Raw genomic sequence first — 23981 nt, 5'->3', positions numbered from 1 at the left:
TATTATTATTATGGCTAAAACTCTGCACGCATATGAACAGTGGCATCTGCTGAGACTTTCTCCTCCTTTCCTCTCAACTAGTGGGTGGGGAAAATCCCGGAGCATACCTTAAAATGTGTCACTTCTTGTATCTAAAAAAAGAAAAAAAACAAACAAAAAACATCGCTGTAAGAAAGATTAATCTGGCATGCCCGTTTCAAGACTTTACCTGGTGAGTAAACTCCAGACATTCACCCACCTCATATCAGTACTTTGGCCATTTAAAACGTAAACCGAAGCAAATATTTGCGCATAGCCCAGCTTAATGAATAGCAACAGGCCAAAATGAATAATTCATAAGCTCACTCTTGCTCCCCGTGTTAATTATAGGAGGGGGAATTTCTACAGCCGTATTGTGCCAGGAGCAAAGCCGGTCTTTCCAACACAGCACCTTTCACTCAAAACGCTCTTATGCAATTAGGAGTATGACTAAGCAAACACAGTAACAGAGCCACCCACCACGTCTGCTGTCCTACAGGTCCCTTTTGGACCTAAAACATCTGCTTTGGTTTCAGTCAGTACTGGAAAAAAAGCAAAAACAGTGGGCGACAATTATGGGCCTGTGACGAGAAAGAAAACGCTGCGTCGGCGAATAATGAATTAGCTTTCAAGGATGGCGTTTTAAGAGCTTCATCAGCAGTGAAAGACTTCTCGGTAAATTGTGTACCGAACAACCAAACACGAGTTGATGTACTGCATAAGAGAAATGTGTTTTGGGTGGGCGTGAAAGGAAATACACAGTTATGAGTAAAGAAGTGGTGGTGTCCGTGTTTAATTAAAGCACACCCATATTACATTACAGCTCTGACGCGCTTGTTGTGATTTATTTTTTTTTTTTCTTTCTTCTTTACTGCTTTGATCGATGGACCAACGGTACGTGCTAGTTAAAGTCTAACACATATTTTGTTCTGCCGCGAAGTGACGATTGATTTATGGAACGCCACAGAATTACTGGTTGAGGTTTGAAAATGTTTTTTCCGCTGGTGAAAGGACTCTTTCCAACAAATAACAAATATAGTGCATGAGTACAGAGTGGCGGTAAGCAGCGTTTGCAGGCGGCCAAGCACCATGACCCAGCATTACTGATGGATGGATGGATGGATGGATGGATGAAATATGGCTGTATGTAGGGATTATAATTTTGCTCAGACTGTACACACCCAAAAGATCGCACATGGCTTGCCACAGCATGTCCTAACAAGTCTGCGGCAGTGCGTTCCCAACATCCGTCCACCACACCATGGAAGCAGTCATGGTCATTGTAGCGGAGGCCTCGGATTCCAGGGAGCTGACTCAGCAGTGGAATTCGAGGAAGGGGAAGCATGTTCACGTCGCTCATTCTCTCTCTCTCTCCTGTGGGATTTCGGCTTCTTCTGGAGTCTAACGGGTGGAGTGGTATGAAAAATTTACGGAATGATAAACGCCCAGCCTAATTTCAGTCTGTCACATGCGTGTCAGCTTACAACAACGTCTTTTTTTTTTTTAAAAGAGCGACATGAAGCGGGACATCGCGCTCCAGCGTCAGTGCAAGTGACGAATGATTTGGTCCTGGAAACTGATAGAATATTTCCAGAATGGACAGAGCACACTATTTCTCACAGTGTCCTGCCTTACTAGAATGTAATATAGAAATATTACTGTACGAAAGTGCCGCAAAATGACTTCACATTGACCGAGAAATGTAGTTTTCTTCTTTTAAAGGGGTACAAAATATAATATATACGGTCGCTGATGTGACAAAGTAACGTATTCTATCAAATTTATGTACTAGAAAACAACAAAATATCTTGGTAATTGTAAATATAATAGTCGGTACGCTAAACCGCACAATCAGGGCTTTGAACCGGTTCAAGGGACGAAAACAAAAACCGGGAACTTTTTCTATTTCACATGGAACAGAAACGAAACCAGAAACTTTATTATTGTTTATGTTCCGGAACAGAAACGCTTATTAAAAATAATGGTAACCGGTTAATACCGGTTTTTATTTCGTTCCTCAAAGTTTCCGTAGCCTACAAATAAAAAATTCATTCTTCTCCTGCGCAAGTTTCTATGACCCGCTGGGGTTCACTTCCTGTGTGACGTTCGCTGACTGAATGGAGAGAGCGGGAGGGTGGACTACTATCACGCCTCCATTACTGAGTGTCTGAGCAAAGAAGAGCCTGAACGATGCAACCTCCCTATTGGCTGTTTGTAAAAATGTATCAGTTGTTGCCCCTCCCACGGGAATCATCGCGGACTCGAGAGACGAGACCTGACGAGTTAGTTCATTGGTAGCAGAACAAAATGTCTGGACACAAATCGGGTTTTCAGAAAAGGAAAGAAAATAAACGGAGGGTCGAAAATACAAAAAAGGAGGCAGAAAATGCAAAACGAGTTTTAAGGTAGGACAAATGGTTACTTTTCTGAGGCAGCCCGCCGTGGCTGCCTGCAGGCTTATTTATTATAGCCCATTTAGTTAAAATAGTTGATATAAAATGTTTATAGTTATAGTTATGTGATGGTTGTCCTGATTTAGACTGGTGTGTTTTTGTGGGGGGGGGGGGTTGCGCGATGTTGCACCCGGGTCCAGATTAGGGCAGAACCGGCCCTGGCTACATTTCAGGTGTAGTTTGTTTTATGTCTGTATGTACTTGCATAGATCTGTACTTGGTCTTCCAATATGGCGCCTAACAAAATCTCGCGGCGCGGTGACGTCATGCGGTAGCCCTCTATAGGGCCTGATTAGCCTTTGGTAACACACTAAACGAATTCTCTTTCATTTTTGGCACTTTTTCTGTTTGTGTAGATGGGAAGACGTACTAAGAATCCAAATCGCCAACATTTGAAATAATAGTTTTGAATTATTTCTTGTCTTATTTAATGAAGGTTGTAATAGAATTAGCCTACATTTGGCTTAAGCTGGATGAAACAGAGACACAATTTTATAGCCATTTGTTAAACAGCTGACAGGGAACGTAATTAACCGTTCCGGGAACGAATTTTTTTTGTTCTAACCGGTTCGGGAACGTCTATTTAATGGTGGAACCCAAAACCGGAAACGTTAAAATTCCGTTTCTGTTCAGAACGAACCAATAGGAAAAAAATTCTGGTTCAAAGCCCTGCGCACAAGAGTCGCCATTTTTAAAAGACCGTGACGTCAGCGCTACCCACTGCACTAGCGGAACTCTCCGAAATAGAGAAGTGTGTAATCATGGCGTCGGGCGCATCAAGTGAAAGCGACAGCTCTGTCGAATCGTACGAAGAGATCCCGCAAGACACACTGCAAGCAGGCTATGGCTTAGAAGGGTCCCAGTTTGAACCTAGGAGAGGTACTCTCGACTCCGGTGATGAAATAAGAGAAGAAAGCTCGGATGACGGCGAGGATGAGACTGATGCTGACCATGGGCGTGGCGAGCGTGGGGCAGAGCGTCTGCATGCAGGTGACACGGCGTGGTGCTCGTGCGGAAAATGTAACGTGGAGTTGCTCACGAGTCCAGCAGAATTTATTTGCTGCAGTGAGATAGGCGTGGACTTGCGAAATCGTCGCAAGAGGCAGAAACAGGTATTTCACACGTGCTAGTCCCAACCTCAATGAGCCAACACAACTGGGCACGTACATACGTCACGAGTGTTACGCAGAGAAAATGAACGTGCATTCTGATTGGATAAAATTAATATCACGGCGGGCTGTTCAAACTGCGGAAATAGTTTGCTCGAGCTACTTTCAAAACACTAGAACTTTCCAACCTTAGAACAAAAAACTTTTGTAAGTCTTGAATAAGGTTCATCAATGTGTGTTTTATTGTTATATTTACTCTATATATTGCCCTCTGTTCCCCTTTAATCCTGACTTCAAGTTGTTCCTGATAATAACGGTTTATTAGCATAATCCAAAACAAAATTTGGCTCTTACAATGCTAAACTATAACCAAAGACACACACGTAATAAAAATAGGCTAAGGATTCGAAACAAACGAAGAATAAAAGGGAAAGAATATATAATTATACACATGGATAACGAAATCTAAGAAAAATCTAAGAATAATGATGATAATAAACAGCATGCAGCAAAAGACTAAGTATGTACAGTGGAAATAAAAAGTGTACACACCCCGTTAAAATGATCAGTTTTTCTGACGGAAAAAAAAAAAAACGAGACCACGATAAATAATTTCAAAACTTTTCCCACTTTTAATGTGACCTATAACCTGTACAATTCAATTGAAAAACAAACATCTGTTAAGCCTAGGTCACAACCGGACGTACGATTTTTGTGGCCGTGCGATTTTTGGCGTTTCCCAAATCGCTAGGTTTTTTTTTGTTCATGGAGAAAGACGCATGTTGGCCGTAAGTTTGTCTTGCAACCTGAAAAAAACGTAAGCGCCCGTAGAGTTTGTTTGACATGACAAAGAACCTCTGCGGCCGGTCTACGGCTTGAAAATCAGCACGTCACATGCGTGCGTTTCTTGCGTTTTTTGCACGTAGACCGGCCATAGGAGCACGTACGGCCGGTTGTGACCTAGGCTTTAGAGGGGAAAAAAAAGCGTATGGTAAGCTGGTTGGATAAGTGTGCACACCCTTAAACTAATACTTTGTTGAAGCACCTTTTGATTTAATTACAGCGTTCAGTCTTTTTGGATTCACAGCTACCATTAATTAAAATGACTCTGAGTAACCCCAAATAAAGTTCAGACATTTACTCAGTTGCATCGTCCAGCAAAAGCCAGGGTTCGCAGAGAGCTTACAAAGCATCAAAGGGATCTCATTGCTGAAAGGTATCAGTCAGGAGAAGGGTACAAAAACATTTCCACGGCATTAGATATACCATGGAGCACAGTGAAGACTGTCATCAAGAAGTGGAGAAAATATGGGACAACGGTGACATTACCGAGAACTGGACGTCCATCCAAAATTGATGAAAAGACAAGACGAAAACTGGTCAGGGAGGCTGCCAAGAGGCCTACAGCAACACTGAAGGAGCTGCAGGAATTTCTTGCAAGTACTGGTTGTGGACTACATGTGACAACCATCTCCTGTATTCTTCATATGTCTGGACTATGACGTAGGGTCGCAAGACGGAAGCCTTTTCTTACAAAGAAAAACATCCAGGCCCGGCTAAATTTTGCGAAAAACTACATCAACTCTCCCAAAAGCATGTGTGAAAATGTGTTATAATCTGATGAAACCAAGGTTGAACTTTTTGGCCGCAATTCCAAAAGGTACGTTTGGTGCAAAAACAACACTGCGCATCACCAAAAGAACCCCATACCCATGGTGAAGCATGGTGGTGGCAGCATCATGTCTTGGGGTTGTTTTTCTTCAGCTGGAACAGGGGCTTTAGTCAAGATGGAGGGAATTATGAACAGCTCTAAGTACCAGTCAATTTTGGCCCAAAACCTTCAGGTGTCTGCTAGAAAGCTGAAGACGAAGAGGAATTTCATCTTTCAGCACAACAATGACCCCAAAAAGTTTTGGAACGGCCCAGCCAGAGCCCAGACCTAAATCCAATTGAAAATCTGTAGGGTGACCTGAAGAGGGCTGTGCACAAGAGACGCCCTCGCAATCTGACAGATTTGCAGCGCTTTTGCAAAGAAGAGTGGGCAAATATTGCCAAGTCTAGATGTGGCAGGCTGATCGACTCCGACCCAAAAAAACTGAACGCTGTAATTAAATCAAAAGGTGCTTCAACAAAGTATTAGTTTAAGGGTGTGCATACTTATGCAACCAGTTTATTGTACGTTTTTTTTTTTTTATTTTTTGTTTTTTTCCCCTTAACAGATTTGTTTTTCAATTGAATTGTACAGGTTATAGGTCACATTAAAGGTGGGAAAAGTTTTGAAATTATTTATCGTGGTTTCATAGGTTTTTCTGATGTAAAAAAAAAAAATCATTTTAACGGGGTGTGTACACTTTTTATATCCACTGTATAAGCAGCATGAAACTATGAGCATTTGTTATGTGCGCGAGCAAAGAAGTTGTGTTGTTCATTTAAACTGCTACAGTTTCTTACACTTTTGGGAAGGGAAATAAATATGTTAGCAGCGCTATCTCGAAAAGTTCCTGATATGAATGTAAGCTTAAGCTCACTACAGTGGTGCTTGAAAATTTATGAACCCTTTAGAATTTTCTATATTTCTGCATAAATATGACCAAAAACATCATCGGATTTTCACACAAGTCCTAAAAGTAGATAAAGAGAACCCAGTTAAACAAATGAGACAAAAATATTATACTCAGTCATTTATTTATTGAGGAAAATGATCCAATATTACATATCTGTGAGTGGCAAAAGTATGTGAACCTTTACTTTCAGTATCTGGTGTGACCCCCTTGTGCAGCAATAACTGCAACTAAACGTTTCCGGTAACTGTTGATCAGTCCTGCACACCGGCTTGGAGGAATTTTAGCCCATTCCTCCGTACAGAACAGCTTCAACTCTGGGATGCTGATGGGTTTCCTCACATGAACTGCTCGCTTCAGGTCCTTCCAAAACATTTCGATTGGATTAAGGTCAGGACTTTGACTTGGCCATTCCAAAACATTCACTTTATTCTTCTTTAACCATTCTTTGGTAGAACGACTTGTGTGCTTAGGGTCGTTGTCTTGCTGCATGACCCACCTTCTCTTGAGATTCAATTCATGGACAGATGTCCTGACATTTTCCTTTAGAATTTGCTGGTATAATTCAGAATTCATTGTTCCATCAATGATGGCAAGCCGTCCTGGCCCAGATGCAGCAAAACAGGCCCAAACCATGATACTACCACCACCATGTTTCACAGATGGGATAAGGTTCTTATGCTGGAATGCAGTGTTTTCCTTTCTCCAAACATAATGCTTCTCATTTAAACCAAAAAGTTCTATTTTGGTCTCATCCATCCACAAAACATTTTTCCAATAGCCTTCTGGCTTGTCCACATGATCTTTAGCAAACTGCAGAAGAGCAGCAATGTTCTTTTTGGAGAGCAGTGGCTTTCTCCTTGCAACCCTGCCATGCACACCATTGTTGTTCAGTGTTCTCCTGATGGTGGACTCATGAACATAAACATTAGCCAATGTGAGAGAGGCCTTCAGTTGCTTAGAAGTTACCCTGGGGTCCTTTGTGACCTTGCCGACTATTACACGCCTTGCTCTTGGAGTGATCTTTGTTGGTCGACCACTCCTGGGGAGGGTAACAATGGTCTTGAATTTCCTCCATTTGTACACAATCTGTCTGACTGTGGATTGGTGGAGTCCAAACTCTTTAGAGATGGTTTTGTAACCTTTTCCAGCCTGATGAGCATCAACAACACTTTTTCTGAGGTCCTCAGAAATCTCCTTTGTTCGTGCCATGATACACTTCCACAAAGGCTGTGAAGATCAGACTTTGATAGATCCCTGTTCTTTAAATAAAACAGGGTGCCCACTCACACCTGATTGTCATCCCATTGATTGATAACACCTGACTCTAATTTCATCTTCAAATTAACTAATCCTGGAGGTTCACATACTTTTGCCACTCACAGATATGTAATATTGGATCATTTTCCTCAATAAATAAATGACCAAGTATAATATTTTTGTCTCATTTGTTTAACTGGGTTCTCTTTATCTACTTTTAGGACTTGTGTGAAAATCTGATGTTGTTTTAGGTCATATTTATGCAGAAATATCGAAAGTTCTAAAGGGTTCACAAACTTTCAAGCGCCACTGTAGATGAGCAAGAGACCGTGCTGGTATGTGTTGTTCTAATTTAAGATAAGAAGGCCAATAACTACAATGCAAAGCCTTAATTACTAACTTACAGAAATTAAACTCTGTACGCTCCACAATGGGCAGCCAGCCTAGTTTAAGAATATCAGATGTCTGCGAAATAAAATACTTCGTTACGAAACTCGCAGCAGGCAGCTGTAAACGCTGTCATCACTTAACAAGATAATCAGGCATGGGATAAGATACTAAATCATTAAAATCTAATTTAGACAAAATCAGGGATTTGACTAACTGTTTCCTTATGTGAAACGGAGCAAAGTTTTTAAGTTTTCTAAGAACAGCCAAAGTCCCATAGCAGCTAGGGATCTTTTTGAGTTGATCTCATTGTTCCACTTCAAATTTTGTTGAATCTCAGTTCCAAGGAGACGAGTTGTGGCAATCCTTTCAAGCACTTTGTCTATTAACAGAAAGGTTGGCTTGGTAGTCGTCAAGCTGGTGAGCACGTGCAAGTTATTGAGTAGACAGCAGCATATACTTGGTTTTCTGTGAGTTGAAGGCAAGGTTGTTGTCATGAGACCAAGATGGCAGCTGATCAAGAGCACGCCGTCATCGTTCCTCGCAGTCTTTTATTTCACCTGGCTTGGCATGTGCATAGGAAGTGGTATCATCAGCATACTGGTGAGACGAAACCGAGTCAAGCTCATCTGAGAGCTTGTTGACCTAGAGATTGAACAAAACGGGACCCAGAATTGAACCCTGAGGAGCACCAAAACATCCTGATCTGTTTAGGGATGTTTCAGAATCCCTGTGGGGTTGGTTTTGTTGCATGTAAAGGAATAAAAGTTCAAAGACGCAGATTCCATCCTGTCTTAATCAGTGCCCGATGTCTTGTTGTTTTTTTTTTTTTTGGCTTATGTAAGGTACTAATATCTTTTAATATTTGGGTGCAAAAAACATACAGACACACACAAGCACATGTGTGATTTGAACCCAATTGAAAAGATGCATCAAATTTCACTCATCACCTCGAGTTCAAAGGCAGCCAGAGCATGTCCCTGGTTTTTTTTTTTTATTAGTACCGTAACCAAGTGTGTTGTCTGGACCCTTTCGAGTAGGGATATGGACCAAAAACAGTGACGCCTCATGTACTTTGGTTCTGCGCCTTGGTTTTGCTGTGCGTTGTGTACTGATGAACGCACGATAACCAAACTTGTTTCCGGCGCTTTGAGAGCAGCCTCATGACTCGTGACGCAACGATCAGGGTGAAGGTTTGCGTCAGAGAAGCTGTTCCTAGATCAGTGTAAAACTGCGAGTTCAACCCGGAGCGCTTCGTGGTCTCGAGGTCGCAGGCTCGCCACATCAAAGAAGCTGAGCTCTGAGCACAGCGAACAGGGGGTTGGGTTCATTTAGGGAGATGAATGACGCAGCTTCAAAGCTCGCTCGCTCGCTCACTCACTCTATCCCAAAGCTCTTAACGCAGACAGGGACACAGCCTCGAGTAGCACCCTTCACTTCACTTCACTTCACATCGCTGCACTGTGCGTCCCAGCGCACTGATTATTGCCCCTCAGTAATGCATCTAACACAGCAATTTGAGACGAGCCCTTTATTTATCTATGGCTATGACACATGACTGCCGGATGTGTTCGAACCGTTTTTCAAACTGATCAAGAACGCAAGCGCATACAGCGAGCGCTTTTCCATACTTAGCGTTCATCTCAACAGCGTTTTCTTTTTCTTCAGGATTCTCTTCACGAGCTCCGTGCTCAACCTCGCCGAACTGGCGGCCCTGCGTCCAGACCTCAGCGCTCTGAAGAAGATCCTCTACTTTCACGAAAACCAGTTGATTTACCCAGTCCGCAAAAGCCAAGACCGAGACTTCCAGTATGGCTACAACCAGATCCTTTCATGGTAATTCATCTCGAGTAAAATGTGCTTCTTAGCTTTTTTTTTTTTTTTTTTTTTTTTTGGAAGTGGTGCATTTTTAAACCACATCCTCGGATGTACTGTATGCAAGTTCCAGCGAAGAATCTGATGGACTGCAATTCTCCGTTAAAAGCATTTGCTGTCTCGCTGCTGTTGCTTAATCCTGACATCTCGTAATGCAGCTCTTACAATGAATATTTCCATTAATCCCGTTGCATCAATTAAAAGCGTCTTTTTAAGGCTACTGTGTAATTGTTCCGCTTGATGATTGCAGTCTGGCCACTTTGCTTGCTCAGTTAACTTCTCGGTTTGTTTATAATTACAGCAACGTGACGATATTTAAAAGGCTTGCAGCTTACGGCCTGCAAATTTGAATGCTAATTGAGTGCCGTGGCACGAGTCATTCTTTAATCAGTGTTAATTTGTACAACAATTAAAAAGCTTGTCACTGTTTGGGTTTCTGCTTTATTGCATGTAATTAAATCAATATAACTCGTCCTCGTGAATATCTAATCCACGCTTCTGTGCTTTCCATGATTGTGTTTTCATTATTTCGACTCCTGCGATCACTTCCATCTTATACGTTATCTGTTTTCCTCAAACCTCCAGTTTGGTAGCGGATGCGGTCCTGTTTAACTCCGCGTTCAACATGGACTCGTTCCTGTCCTCCATCTCCAGCTTTCTGAAGACGATGCCCGATCACCGACCCAAAGGCCTGGAGCAACTCATCCGGCCCAAATGCCGTGTCCTTTACTTCCCCATCCGCTTCCCGGATGTCACAAGGTCTGTTCCTTCATCCCTGTCTGCTTTTCCCTCCTGTATCCCTGCCTGATGGTTAATGACGAGTGGACAAGGTTGTGTTAGGAGGTGATTGGACAGATTTAATATCCTGCACTTGACACACTCCTGCTGAAATGCACGCACATATATATATATATATATCATCTCATTATCTCTAGCCGCTTTATCCTTCTACAGGGTCGCAGGCAAGCTGGAGCCTATCCCAGCTGACTGCGGGTGAAAGGCGGGGTACACCCTGGACAAGTCGCCAGGTCATCACAGGGCTGACACATAGACACAGACAACCATTCACACTCACATTCACACCTACGGTCAATTTAGAGTCACCAGTTAACCTAACCTGCATGTCTTTGGGCTGTGGGGGAAACCGGAGCACCCGGAGGAAACCCACGCGGACACGGGGAGAACATGCAAACTCCGCACAGAAAGGCCCTCGCCGGCCCCGGGGCTCGAACCCAGGACCTTCTTGCTGTGAGGCGACAGCGCTAACCACTACACCACCGTGCCGCCATATATATATATATATATATATATATATATATATATATATATATATCAGGCCTATATTTTTTCACCAGCAAGCCGGACGAGTTCCCTTCCAAAGTAACTCGCCAAACAGAAAATCAGCTAGCCAAAATTTGTTCATGTATGAATTTTACTTCTGTCAAAAATAACACAAAAGAGAGTAGTTACCATTGTTCATGACTAATGTGCATTTATTTCAAGATACTGTTGTTAAATACATAAATGAGAACAACACAGAGCACCATAATATAATATCAACAAATAATAATATATTGGAAAACTTGGTGTATGAGTATTGAAAACAAATATACTTACTATCATGACTATAGCACCCAAAATACGTCCAACATGCTTTCTGTATTTAACCATTTATGAGAGAGAAAGCATTAGGAGCTTCATATTGACTAGGAATCAACTTGAAAAAAATGAATTATTCCATAAAAATCGTATCGCAGCCAAGGCCTACCCTTGTCCTTTGTCGTTTCTCCTTCTCGTACGCTTTATCGGTGGCCTTTTTCTCCTCTTCAGACCGAGGTCGGTTTGTCCCCGTCTCTGGCGGTTTCTGTACACCTTTCAGAAAATTCCACATCGCAACGTAGCTTTGTCAGATGTAGATGTAAACAACAACGAAAACACATGTTTAAATTTGCGATAATGTGGCCACATCTGTTGAATTTGATAACGTGATTACCGCGATATTCAACGAGATGCGTTATGCATGTGCAGTAGTGAAAAAAACGACAGCCTGACTCGTACCACGATATGATTCGGAATTCGTCGGTATTTTCCGTCCTGCCGATAAACACATCGATTAACACAGACAGGGCACGCGCTTAATATGTGGCGGCTTTAGTTGACGGTGTGTCTGAATCTTCGCTTCATATATATTTTTTATTTTCAACTAGCCAGCCGGGCTGGTGAGTGACAGGAATTACCCGCTAAATGACAAATTAAGTCGCCTCGGGCGACCAGACCACCGCGAATTTCGAGCCATATATATATATATATATATATATATATATATATATATATATATGAGTGATTCCACGCTTATGGGTACTGAAATGGGGACATGAACTTATTCACCTAAAACCATTTCTTTTTTTTACCATCAGGTCACAAAACATGTAATCTTTAATGAATGATATGTTAAAAGATAACTTTAATTTTCTGAGATGTAATAAAAACATATTTATATGCCAAAGTCAAGCCTATGAGTTCCAAAATGATGTCTGTTCCATTACTTCTGTTACGATTGTCCATCTCGCGTCTGTTACAAATTAATTACAATCTAGCTATATACCATGTTAATCTTATTGAAAGAATGTGTATGTTTATTCTACTACACGTTTATTAATTATATTTGCTAAAACATCACCTTCCTATGTTTCAAAAAGTAATTCTACATTGTTAAAATTGAGAATATATATGTCCACAACACTTCTGTTACGTTCTGACTTTGGCATATAAATATGTTTTTATTACATCTCAGAAAATTAAAGTTATCTTTTAACATATCATTCATTAAAGATTACATGTTTTGTGACCTGATGGTAAAAAAAAGAAATGGTTTTAGGTGAATTTTAAAAAATAAGTTCATGTCCCCATTTCAGTACCCATAAGCGTGGAATCACTCATATATGTATTAGGGCTGTCAAACGATTAAAAAATTTAATCGCGATTAATCTCAGGATTTCATATAGTTAATTGCAATTAATCGCATTTTTTTTTTAATCTATGTAAATGAATAAGGCTTTTAAAGTGAAATGTTACATAGACGCCGCATTGAGCTGGTGGCCCCGTTGCTGGGATACGTCAGAGTGTCCGCCATATTGGATGTGGCAAATCTTCCCCGTAAACCAATGCAAGTAAATGGACTGAACTTCATAAAGCCCCTTTCTACAATAATATTTAACTCGATGCCTTTTATTCACCCATTAAGACACACACGTACCGGTATATATTTGGGAAACAAACAGGCATCAAAACAACATGTATAACTTTTAATGTGATGGTTATAAATAGTGTGCGAAATACCCTGTACACTGCAAACTAGCGACAGATACGCGATAGATAGCTCAAGTAAGCTAATCAGTCAGCATACTGTACCAGGCTACCAAAACCTGAGGCCACAATAACCAACCTACAAGACTGAATATGATAAATGATGGAAATAGTGAATGAAAATAAAAATGTACTGTTTTATTTATTGAGTCACCACACAGACCTACTCTCGTTGAATAAAGTGAGCTGAATGAGCGCCAAACTGAGTTCGGCCAGGTTCTAACGTCATACCAGAACAAAATACATCACTGATTCCTTCACGTTCAGAAAGGTTAAAAATATTCATCATACATTCAAAAACGTTCATCATAGTGTGGCACTGTATTCTCTAATTCTCACTGCTTATAACTCTACACCCCCCCGGTGGAGATGAGCTGGGAGACTGAAGACTGAAGGAACAGTATTGAAAAGTATTTTCCAGTCTCACCTGTGAAAGGTAATCCCATGTGATCTCGTTTGGACGGTAAACCTGTTGGTACAGTTAAACGCAGCACATGAATGAGGCATCTTTATTCTCGGCTACTGTCTAGACTTTGCCCCATCCAATATGGCGGCGAGGATGACGTATGATTCTACGCAGAAGGCGGCGTCTATGTTTATATGTCTATGCCTTTCTCCATCACTCACACTTACTCTTATTGAAGCAGCGCGCGACAAGCCTCAACAGGAACTACGGGTGACTCGCAGGGCCAAATTAGCATTTGCGTTAACGGCACTATTTTTTTTAAATCGCGATAAATTGAGATCGCGTTAACGCGTTATTATCGCGTTAACTTTGACAGCCCTAATGTGTATATATATACACTACCTTTCAAAAGTTTGGGGTCACCCAGACCATTTTGTGTTTTCCATGAAAAGTCACACTTTTATTTACCACCATAAGTTGTAAAATGAATAGAAAATATAGTCAAGACATTTTTCTGGCCATTTTGAGCATTTAATCGACCCCACAAATGTGATGCTCCAGAAACTCAATCTGCTCAAAGGAAGGTCAGTTTTATAGCTTCTCTAAAGAGCTCAACTGTTTTCAGCTGTGCTAACATGATTGTACAAGGGTTTTCTAATCATCCATTAGCCTTCTGAGGCAATGAGCAAACACATTGTACCATTAGAACACTGGAGTGAGAGTTGCTGGAAATGGGCCTCTATACACCTATGGAGCACTTGCATGTGACGTCACAGCCGATCCAGATTGTGACAGACGCCATCTTGTCGGTCAAACGCCATATTTCCGCCTTCTACTTCTACTTCTGCTTCTACTTCTAGCTTTTCTTCTGGAAAACCCGACTATATACAATTCTACTACAATGGCTGCGGCTACAAGCTCTCCCTACCTGTGCACGTTTTTTATGTTTTTTGTGTGTATTTTTGTGTGTTGTTTGTCTGTACCGGACTTCAATATCCACTACAACCGTATGGACTTACTGGACATTGGTTTCCAGCAGAAAATGACGGTTTGTAGCGATTTCCATCGCATGCACAACATTCCGGACGAGATAGCGAGACCAGCGGGGTCTCCGTGGATTGTTATCGGAAGCAAAGAGAAGGAGGCGGCGCCGGGAGCGGAAGCAAAAGCGAGGCTGCAGGCAGAGCCGGCCTGTTGACTAAGCTCAGAAAACAGCCACTCAAATCTCCACTGCTAAGCCTCTACCTCTCCAATGCCAGATCCATGTAAACAAGATGGACGATTTGGAATTACAGCTGAAATTACCTTATTCTATTCTATTCTATTCTATTCTATAATCGGCTGGTCAGTGCTATACTCAACACTTAAGTGACTTACCCGTCCAATGAGGATTATTTTCTTGTTTACAAGATGCCGCGGCTGACAAATCCTGAATTTCTGTAAAGATAACTGTCCAGAGATTTATAAGCACGCAGTGCTTCACCACTGAACAGCGAGGGAAAGTTAATGAGGTAATTATACACGTCTGGGTATTCCACCTCCGGCAGTTCAACATCCACTGACACGGTCGTGAAAACTCCGTCCGGTAAGCCATAAGGGTCACTAATCTGTAGATCGTTTATTTTAGACATATATCTAGTTATCTGTTCATTAGAAAAATGAGCCGTGTAGTCCGTCGGTTGAAGTTGATCCATTCTGTACACGAGTGCAGCAGTATTCAGCGGTGTTTTTTACTGACAAGATGGCGGCTATGTACTTTCCGGTCACGTGACTGCAAGATCTCTATGGAGATATTGCACCAAAAACCAGACATTTGCAGCTAGAATAGTCATTTAGCACATTAGCAATGTATAGAGTGGATTTCTGATTAGTTTAAAGTGATCTTCGTTGAAAAGAACAGTGCTTTTCTTTCAAAAATAAGGACATTTCAAAGTGACCCCAAAATTTTGAACGGTAGTGTGTGTGTATGTGTATATATATATATAAATGAGTGATTCCACGCTTATGGGTACTGAAATGGGGACATGAACTTATTTTTAAAAATTCACCTAAAACCATTTCATTTTTTTTTACCATCAGGTCACAAAACATGTAATCTTTAATGAATGATATGTTAAAAGATAACTTTAATTTTCTGAGATGTAATAAAAACATATTTATATGCCAAAGTCAGAACGTAACAGAAGTGTTGTGGACATATAGATTCTCAATTTTAACAATGTAGAATTACTTTATAACTGTATTTTATTATGTATAGATAAAGTAATGATATATTAGAATATAACAGTGAGGGTTTTTTTTTTAATGTAGCAATCTACATCAGCTTTTTTTAATAATGTTTGACACCAATAGAATGACATTGTCTGATACAAAAATGTAAAAAGACTGGTTGGCTTTTTGAAACATAGGAAGGTGATGTTTTAGCAAATATAATTAATAAACATGTGTAGTAGAATAAACATACACATTCTTTCAATAAGATTAACATGGTATATAGCTAGATTGTAATTAATTTGTAACAGACGCGAGATGGACAATCGTAACAGAAGTAATGTAACAGACATCATTTTGGAACTCATAGGTTTATCAAATTATAATTCCTTCCTTGTTTTGATTACAGTTAAACAGAACATCTTTCACAGTTTCTAAACTAGGCCTCCCAGACTTGCATATCCAAAATATTAGGGTTTTTAATGGGTAATTTTTAATGGGTTCCTCTGTTTCTACACTTTTCTACAGAGATACCCGCATTAACGTGCGATCGTCGCTGTCAAATTATACGTCTGTTCAGATTGAACATGTCCAACGTCACGTCTGTTTACATGTCAAATCGTGAAAACCGAGATTAACTATTTTTGAGGTATATCTTATCGTACTTAACCTACGTGTTACTTAAAATAAGTGATTAGAAATGGACTGAAACTAAGCAGGTGCCGAGGAGTTGACTATACTTTGAATTGATAGACACGTTACGTCCAGACTTGGTTAATGTAACGGAGCGTGATGGTAAACATATCGTTGATGGGAAACATACCTCTTGTTATCTTCGGCCGTCTTGCTTGTGTACACATGATTTGATGACGTCAAATAAAAGACCGCACAAAAATATATACTCTCTAAACAGCAATATCTTAAATAGCCGGGCAATTTTTTTTTTATCGGTAATTGAACAGAACGTAATGTTTGACGGATTTACGAACACTCGGATTGAAAGCGATTACAATTGATAAAAAAACCCGCAGACGTTCTCTGTTCATTATATAAGAAAACTAATAGTGTTTTCTACCATTTTTCAAAAATATCCATTATCCAAACTTTGTATGGTAAAATTGATTATCTACCCATTTCATGTGTATTTTTGACGGGACGGAAACGTCTGTTCAACGTATTTTCAAATGTTTCTAAATCGATATATATACACTTAAATATATATAACAATATATAAAATTCAAAGGTACGTCCCCTTATTGAATTTATAAATGCAAAACCCAATGATAGTAGGCATTAGAGCCATGTGAGAGCCATGTGAAATAATGCATCTGAGAATGTCCCCAACAGCTCTTGCGAATCTGACGATTTTTTCAAAATGATTATTTAATAACTTTTGATTTAATATGGATTGAGCATTAATTTTATCTTAATTATCTCTCAAAGTTACAATTAATAACTAGCAATAAATCATTCATCACTACTGTGAGTAAAATTTAATTGTTAACACGTTGTATATACCCATGTCTGCATATCGCCATATTACCCATAAGCGTGGAATCACTCATATATACACACACACACACACACTGGAAGTGGACACTTCCTCCATTCTCCATTTTACAAAAAAAAAACCCACAGTGCTTCGGGGGAAATGTTGACTCTGCTTTGAGAGGTCATTCTCTGTATGACTCTGTGAAAATCAGCATTTAGTCTTTTGCTACACGTCATTTCCAATGTGTCTGATGACACAATCTTTAACACTTTTTTTTTTTTTTCCTTATACAGTTGCGGTCAGAAGTTTGCATACAGTGACGAATGCCATCTTGGATATGAATATCATGGCAATGTTTGGGCTTTGTCATTTCTCTGAACTGTTCTTTTTCTGTGGCAGAATGTACAGCATACAGCTTTAATTAAAAAAAAAAAACGAAACTAGAATTTGGTGCACAAGTTTTAATTTTCTTTGGATTTTCTGAAATCAACACAGGGTCAAAATTATACACACAGAGTCCAAAATATACATACAGCACACCTGATATTCAGGTAAAATGTCTCTTCGGAAGATTCACCTCGACCAAACATTTTTGTTTACCATGAACAAGCTTTTGGCAGAAATCTTGTTGGATATTTCACAACTCTTCATGGTAGAATTGGTAGAGGTCAGTTAAAAAAAAAAAAAAAATATATATATATATATATATATATATATATATGTGTGTGTGTGTGTGTTATTTACCAGCTGGGAGGTCCGTATGGTGAAATACCGTGACCGAGGTCTTGAAAGTGCTGAGCGAGGCCCTCTGGGCCGAGGTCAGTATTCAAGGCCGAGGTCACGGTATTTCACCATATGGACCGACCTTAAGCTGGTAAATAATATATTTATTTTTTTCTTTACCAAATTCTAACAGAAAACGAGAGCGCCCGAAAGGGAAAACCGAGCCGAGCTGCCATTTTGAATCCTCGTTCACGGCTGTAATGCAAATGGCTTCCTCCTCGGTATACAAGTGCACTTCCATGGCAGGAAAAAAAACTACATTTTGCCGCCTATGTAGTCCCCTATTTATACAAAATTAAGTTATTCAGGATTCAGCCATGTTTTTGCTCGGCGTTAGCAACAGTTAGAGGTTTTTAGCTTTCTCCTGAAATGTTTTTCTTTTATTTCTTCTTCCTCAAGGTAGTAAAACTCGCTTTCGCTGTGAACACTGTCGTTATCGCTATCCATGCTGTAAAATTAATGCTATTCTCCTGAGAAATGCTGGCAAAAATTTATAAGATTTTTGATAAAAATCTTATAAATAAATCTTATAAAAAAGATAAATGTTGACAAAAATTGCTACTATGTTTGTTGTTGTTGTGAATGAGCAAGTCACCAGAGGTCCATAACCAGGGTCCCTACCGTAGGATACAGACCTGCTCGCCAGCCAATCAGAGTTCAGGATTTGATGGAAACCGGACTGCGAAAAAAATAAATTTATTATTATTTTTATTTATTTATTTATTTATTTATTTTTCCTTGGCATGGACTCGACTTGTAAGCACGGTCCATATATTTTCAATCGGGTTGAAGTCAGGACTTGTTTTAAGCTTAATGTTAGCCTGCTTTATCCTCCACAACCAGCTCTGATGCGTGTTTGGGTTCATTGTCCTGTTGTAACTCCCAAGTCGTGTTCAAGTTCCTGATGGTTTATGCTGAAGAATTCTGAGGTAGTCCTCCTCCTTCATTATTCCATCCACTTTGTGCAATGAACCAGTTCCACTGGCAGCAAAACAGCCCCAGAGCATGATGATCCTACCACCACCGCCAGCTGGTACAGTGTCCCTCTGTACATGGTGCTCATTGTGGACAAACAACTCAATCTTTGTCTCATCTGACCATACAGCTTTCCTCCAGAAGGCTTTTTCTTTGTCCGTGTGGTCAGCTTCAAACTTGAGTTAAGCTTGAAGGTGTCGATTTTGGAGCAGGGGGTTATTTCTTGGATAGCAGCCTCTTAGTCCATGGTGATCTGAACACTAGACAGTGATCCATCAGCTTCCAGTTCATGGCAGGGCTGTGCCATGGTGGTTCCCAGGTTGTTCCTGACCATCCAAACCAATTTCCTTTCAGCCGAGGGTGACAGTTTGGGTTTTCTTGAAGCAAAGTGGCTTGGCAAAGTGACTACACCTCACAATAACTTGGATACAGTTGTTTGAACTGATCTTGGAATTTGCAGTTGTTTAGAAATGGCTCCAAGAGACATTCCGGAGTTGTGTATATCTGCGATCCTCTTTCTCAGATCTGCACTGAGCTCCTTGGACTTTCCCATTTTACAGTGTGTTGGTCAATCCAATGAGTGCTGTAAACAAACCCTTTTTATGAAGGCACAGAGAAGCTACCAGCTGTAGTCAATCATGATCACTAACAGGAAGTTAAGAGACCTCGGCCTTGGCAAGATAAGAGACAGTTTGGAAGTTTCAGCACCTCTGAATTAATCATCTAAGTGAGTGTATGTACATTTTTTGATCCTGTATGTATAATTTTGACCCTGATTTCAGAAAACTCAAAGAAAATTAAAACTTGTGCACGAAATTCTAGTGTTTTTTTTTTTAATTAAAGCTGTACGCTGTACAATCATTCTGCCACAGAAGAACAGTTCAAAGAAATTACTGAAAGCCCAAATATTGCCATGACATTCATGTATGTAAACTTCTGACCACATCCATATGCAGAAAAACTACAGGACGGCATGTTACGTTTTCAGAGCCATTTTCAGTAAGGCTGCACTGATCTGATACTCAGTATCACTATCGGTTGGGCTCTGGATCGTACGCTTAAGTTATTCCATGAAATCGAGTCGTACATGAGCTGATAGCCGACGAGGCACGTAGCGCCTAGTCGGCTATAAGCCATGTACGACGAGATTGAGTGGAATAACGCTTTTACTCTATGCACATTCACTGGATTTTGAGAAATGAAGCATTTTTAGTTTTGTTTTGTTTTTTGCAAATTCGATAAATAAAAACTTGATACAAAATCATTTTCGCCTGCCTTGCCAGGTATGATCATGATACGCAGAGCTACACACACACACATTCTTGTCAAGCCACAACTGTGACTCGAGTCAGCTGTATAGCTTGAAATTGTGATGTCAGTTCATGGTATATCCAGGATAAACCTTGGCTGACTCATATGGACTCAATTTTGTGCCAAAATGTTCATACAATACTTTTGAAATATCAAACAAAAACGACAAATCAAAATGCAAAAAAAAAAAAGTGAATTTTTTTCGACCGGCAAACAAATTATTCGTGTAATCGTGCAAAATATCAGTCTATTACTCTTCAGAACCCTTTTATTTTTGTTCCGCGTCTTTCTCAGTTTTGTTTGGCGTAATTTATTTTGGTTGCGATTCCAGCTTTCTCGTTTGCGCTCCCTGACTTTTTGCTCGCAGTTTTGGCACAAACTTCACGTGTGGGCGGGCTGTCCAGGAATGCATTCCCATTGGCTAACTTGTGTTTGACTGACAGCTGCGCTCAACCATTCCCTACTCGGATTCTGGCGGATCGTTTGACGAGTGGCCGATCCATTGACGGTAAACAAGGATGGAGTGGACTTCAGTGGCGACTATGATACTGAATTAATTCAACAAAGTGTAAGTGCGGGACAAATGTGCTGTATGTGTTGCAGTAGTGCACATTATGCAGGCGTGTTTAACGTTAGCAAGACAGCTATTATATTGGGTAGTGGAGCTAAGGCTAACATTTGACTTGCCACGAAACACCTGCATAATGTGCACTACTGCAACACATTTGTCCCGCACTTACACTTTGTTGAATTAATTCAGTATCATAGTCGCCACTGAAGTCCACTCCATCCTTGTTTACCGTCAATGGATCGGTCAAACAGTCCGCCAGAATCCGAGTAGGGAATGGCTGAGCGTAGCTGTCAGTCAAACACAAGTTAGCCAATGGGAATGCATTCCTGGACAGCCCACCCACACGGGAAGTTTGTGCCAAAACTGCAAGCAAAAAGTCAGGGAGCGCAAACGAGAAAGCTGGAATCGCAAGCAAAATAAATTACGCCAAACAAAACTGAGAAAGCCGCGGAACAAAAATAAAAGGGTTCTGAAGAGTAATAGACTGATATTTTGCACGATTACACGAATAATTTGTTTGCCAGTCTAAAAAAATTGACTTTTTTTTTTGTATTTTGATTTGTCGTTTTAGTTTGATATTTCAAAAGTATTGTATGAACATTTTGGCACAAAATTGATTCCATAGACTCACCCCATATCCTTTTTTTTTTTCAATTTTGGATGTCATGAGATACATTGCTTATTCAGTGTTGGAACTATTTTATGTCACATGAGCCGTCCTTGGCCAATCCCTGCACGGGAATTTTTTGATGAGGGATATGATTCAGTTATTCCACGAAATCGAGTCGTACATGAGCCGATAGCTGACGAGGTGATACAAGTCGGCTATAAGCCGTGTACGACAAGATTGAGTGGAATAACTGTTTTGTTCTATCCACATTCACTGGATTTTGAGAACCGGAGCATTTTTATTTATTTATTTATTTATTTATTTTGCAAATCTGATAAATCTGATATACCAAACGTCCGACAATCATTTCCGCTTAGAATGCAAACAAACCGTCGAAATGACAGGAGCAGATTGTGAAAAAATGCTATAATAATAATAATAATTCTTGAAAAATAATTTAAAAAAAGATATGTTCTTACCATCAAATACTCTTATCCCATATTTTTGTTACTTTTCTTTTTTTCTTTTTTGGGGTTTTGTTTTCGAGTCGAGTTTTTGTTTCGTCCTCAGTTGGTTCAGCAAAACGCTCCACCATTTTATTTTGTTTTTCTCTCCTCACGGTATATGAGCTGATATCCTAGTCGTAGAGTAGCCAATCAGAGCGCACGATTGCTCATATCCAGTGACTGTGGATAGAATAAGTTTGGTTATTCCAGGCACGCACATTTTTACACATCCTGTGATACTGACAGCATGCTTCTTGCATGTAATGGTCTTAAAACATGTCCTCAACATCCCGCTGATGTTTCATATCGCTTGGCAAGCTTGCAGTAAGTCCGCTCAGATACGGTGATGATGTCGGAATCAGACAGCTATCATATACACTAATGAGTAGCATGCTATAGATGCACAATGGTGTAACATAGGGAAAAAAATAAAAAATTCAGGTTTTGATTTCATGTACTGAAATAACTATTAGGCACAATTTTTACAATATCTATATAAATTAGTTGTTTTTACCCATTTTAACCTTGAAATCAGCATTTTAATGATTACCCATAATGCATTGTTTATTGCACTAAAACAAGCAAAAACGTCATAGGACAGTGGAAATACTACCTTTACTACCTTCACGTGGCGTCTTTCTCGATCGCACGTGCCTAGAAGCGTACCTTCTAGAACATTCCTGGGTGGTCACGGACTGTCACGTAGCCTAGTTCGGTTGTGAAACTCGCTAGGATGGAGTATTTTCGCGAGTTTAGTGGCAAACTTTTGCGCCGCAATTTCTCTATTCTCGAAATTTGTAACCTGAAACCCTACAAGAAATGTTTCATAATGTTTGGGATTTTGAAAAATGCTTCTAGCAAGTTTATTTCGCTGTATTTTTCCGTGAAACTTGGCATAAATCATCCTTAAGTGATGAGCGTGACATTGTTATTTTGGTCTGGGTCACGGAGTTAGTTGGAAGCGGGAGGAATGAGAGTTTCTCAACTACAGCAGCACTTCTCACCATAGATGGCTGGCGCGTTTCACGGCGTTTGGGATTTACTAAATCGACTAAATCTCTAGATCTACTGAAGCTACGAGGATATAAATCACCAGGATTCTAATTTACTGCGTGAGAAGTATTATATATATTTTTGAAAGGTTTATTCGCGCTACAAGTCCATGAAAGTTGGAATTGTTCGTGAAGGGGTTAGTCAGATTTTGGTAGCGTGACGCGCACAACAAGCAAAAGAAAAAACAAATTTTCTTCCGAATTTCCTTGCTTTATCAAAATTATTTTTTGATACATTAAAAGACTGTGTGTTTATAATATTTAAGCGATTTTTTTATTATAGAGAATATTTGATCAAAACTTTCAAAAGAGCATTCAAAGTGATTTTTCACAGGTGTAAATGTCACGCGTGACGTCCATAATTACGTTAAATTTTAAGAACTAAAATTCTGTTAAAAATTCTAGATTTGTGCTGTCATTCTGGGGTTTTGCTGAATAATACTTTAGGGAGTTCTCTTCCAATGCTGAAAATTCAATGAGTTTTGGTGACATTCTAGAAAAGTTATTTACATTTTAACGCGCCTGATAGCGATTGTGCTCGCACAGCGTGCTACTCATAACAACCGTTCAAAAGTTTGGGGTCACCCAGACAATTTTGTGTTTTCCATGAAAAGTCACACTTTTATTTCCCACCATAAGTTGTAAAATGAATAGAAAATATAGTCAAGACATTTTTCTGGCCATTTTGAGCATTTAATCGACCCCACAAATGTGATGCTCCAGAAACTCAATCTGCTCAAAGGAAGGTCAGTTTTATAGCTTCTCTAAAGAGCTCAACTGTTTTCAGCTGTGCTAACATGATTGTACAAGGGTTTTCTAATCATCCATTAGCCTTCTGAGGCAATGAGCAAACACATTGTACCATTAGAACACTGGAGTGAGAGTTGCTGGAAATGGGCCTCTATACACCTATGGAGATATTGCACCAAAAACCAGACATTTGCAGCTAGAATAGTCATTTACCACATTAGCAATGTATAGAGTGGATTTCTGATTAGTTTAAAGTGATCTTCATTGAAAAGAACAGTGCTTTTC

General features: G+C 40.0%; 1 protein-coding gene across 13 annotated transcripts in view; it reads left to right on the top strand.

The window, feature by feature from the left end:
* Positions 1-23981, top strand: part of gtdc1 (glycosyltransferase-like domain containing 1) — a 197051-nt gene that overhangs the window by 98216 nt on the left and 74854 nt on the right. For 11 of the 13 annotated variants that reach the window (XR_009655337.1, XM_060929243.1, XM_060929250.1 and 8 more), the window contains 2 exons: positions 9457-9624; positions 10249-10422. The exons of 1 other annotated variant lie outside the window; for it this stretch is intronic. Coding sequence is in view for 11 of the 12 variants with exons in the window: in XM_060929243.1 (XP_060785226.1) it covers positions 9457-9624; positions 10249-10422 (342 nt within the window). In the remaining variant the exon portion in view is untranslated. The remainder of the gene's footprint in view (positions 1-9456; positions 9625-10248; positions 10423-23981) is intronic. One more of the 13 variants, XM_060929248.1, reaches the window with a different exon arrangement.

Source organism: Neoarius graeffei, chromosome 9, assembly GCF_027579695.1.
Source record: "Neoarius graeffei isolate fNeoGra1 chromosome 9, fNeoGra1.pri, whole genome shotgun sequence".
NCBI lineage: Eukaryota > Metazoa > Chordata > Actinopteri > Siluriformes > Ariidae > Neoarius > Neoarius graeffei.
The sequence above is the reverse complement of the archived record's forward strand: the minus strand, read 5'-3'. Positions and strand labels throughout refer to the sequence as shown.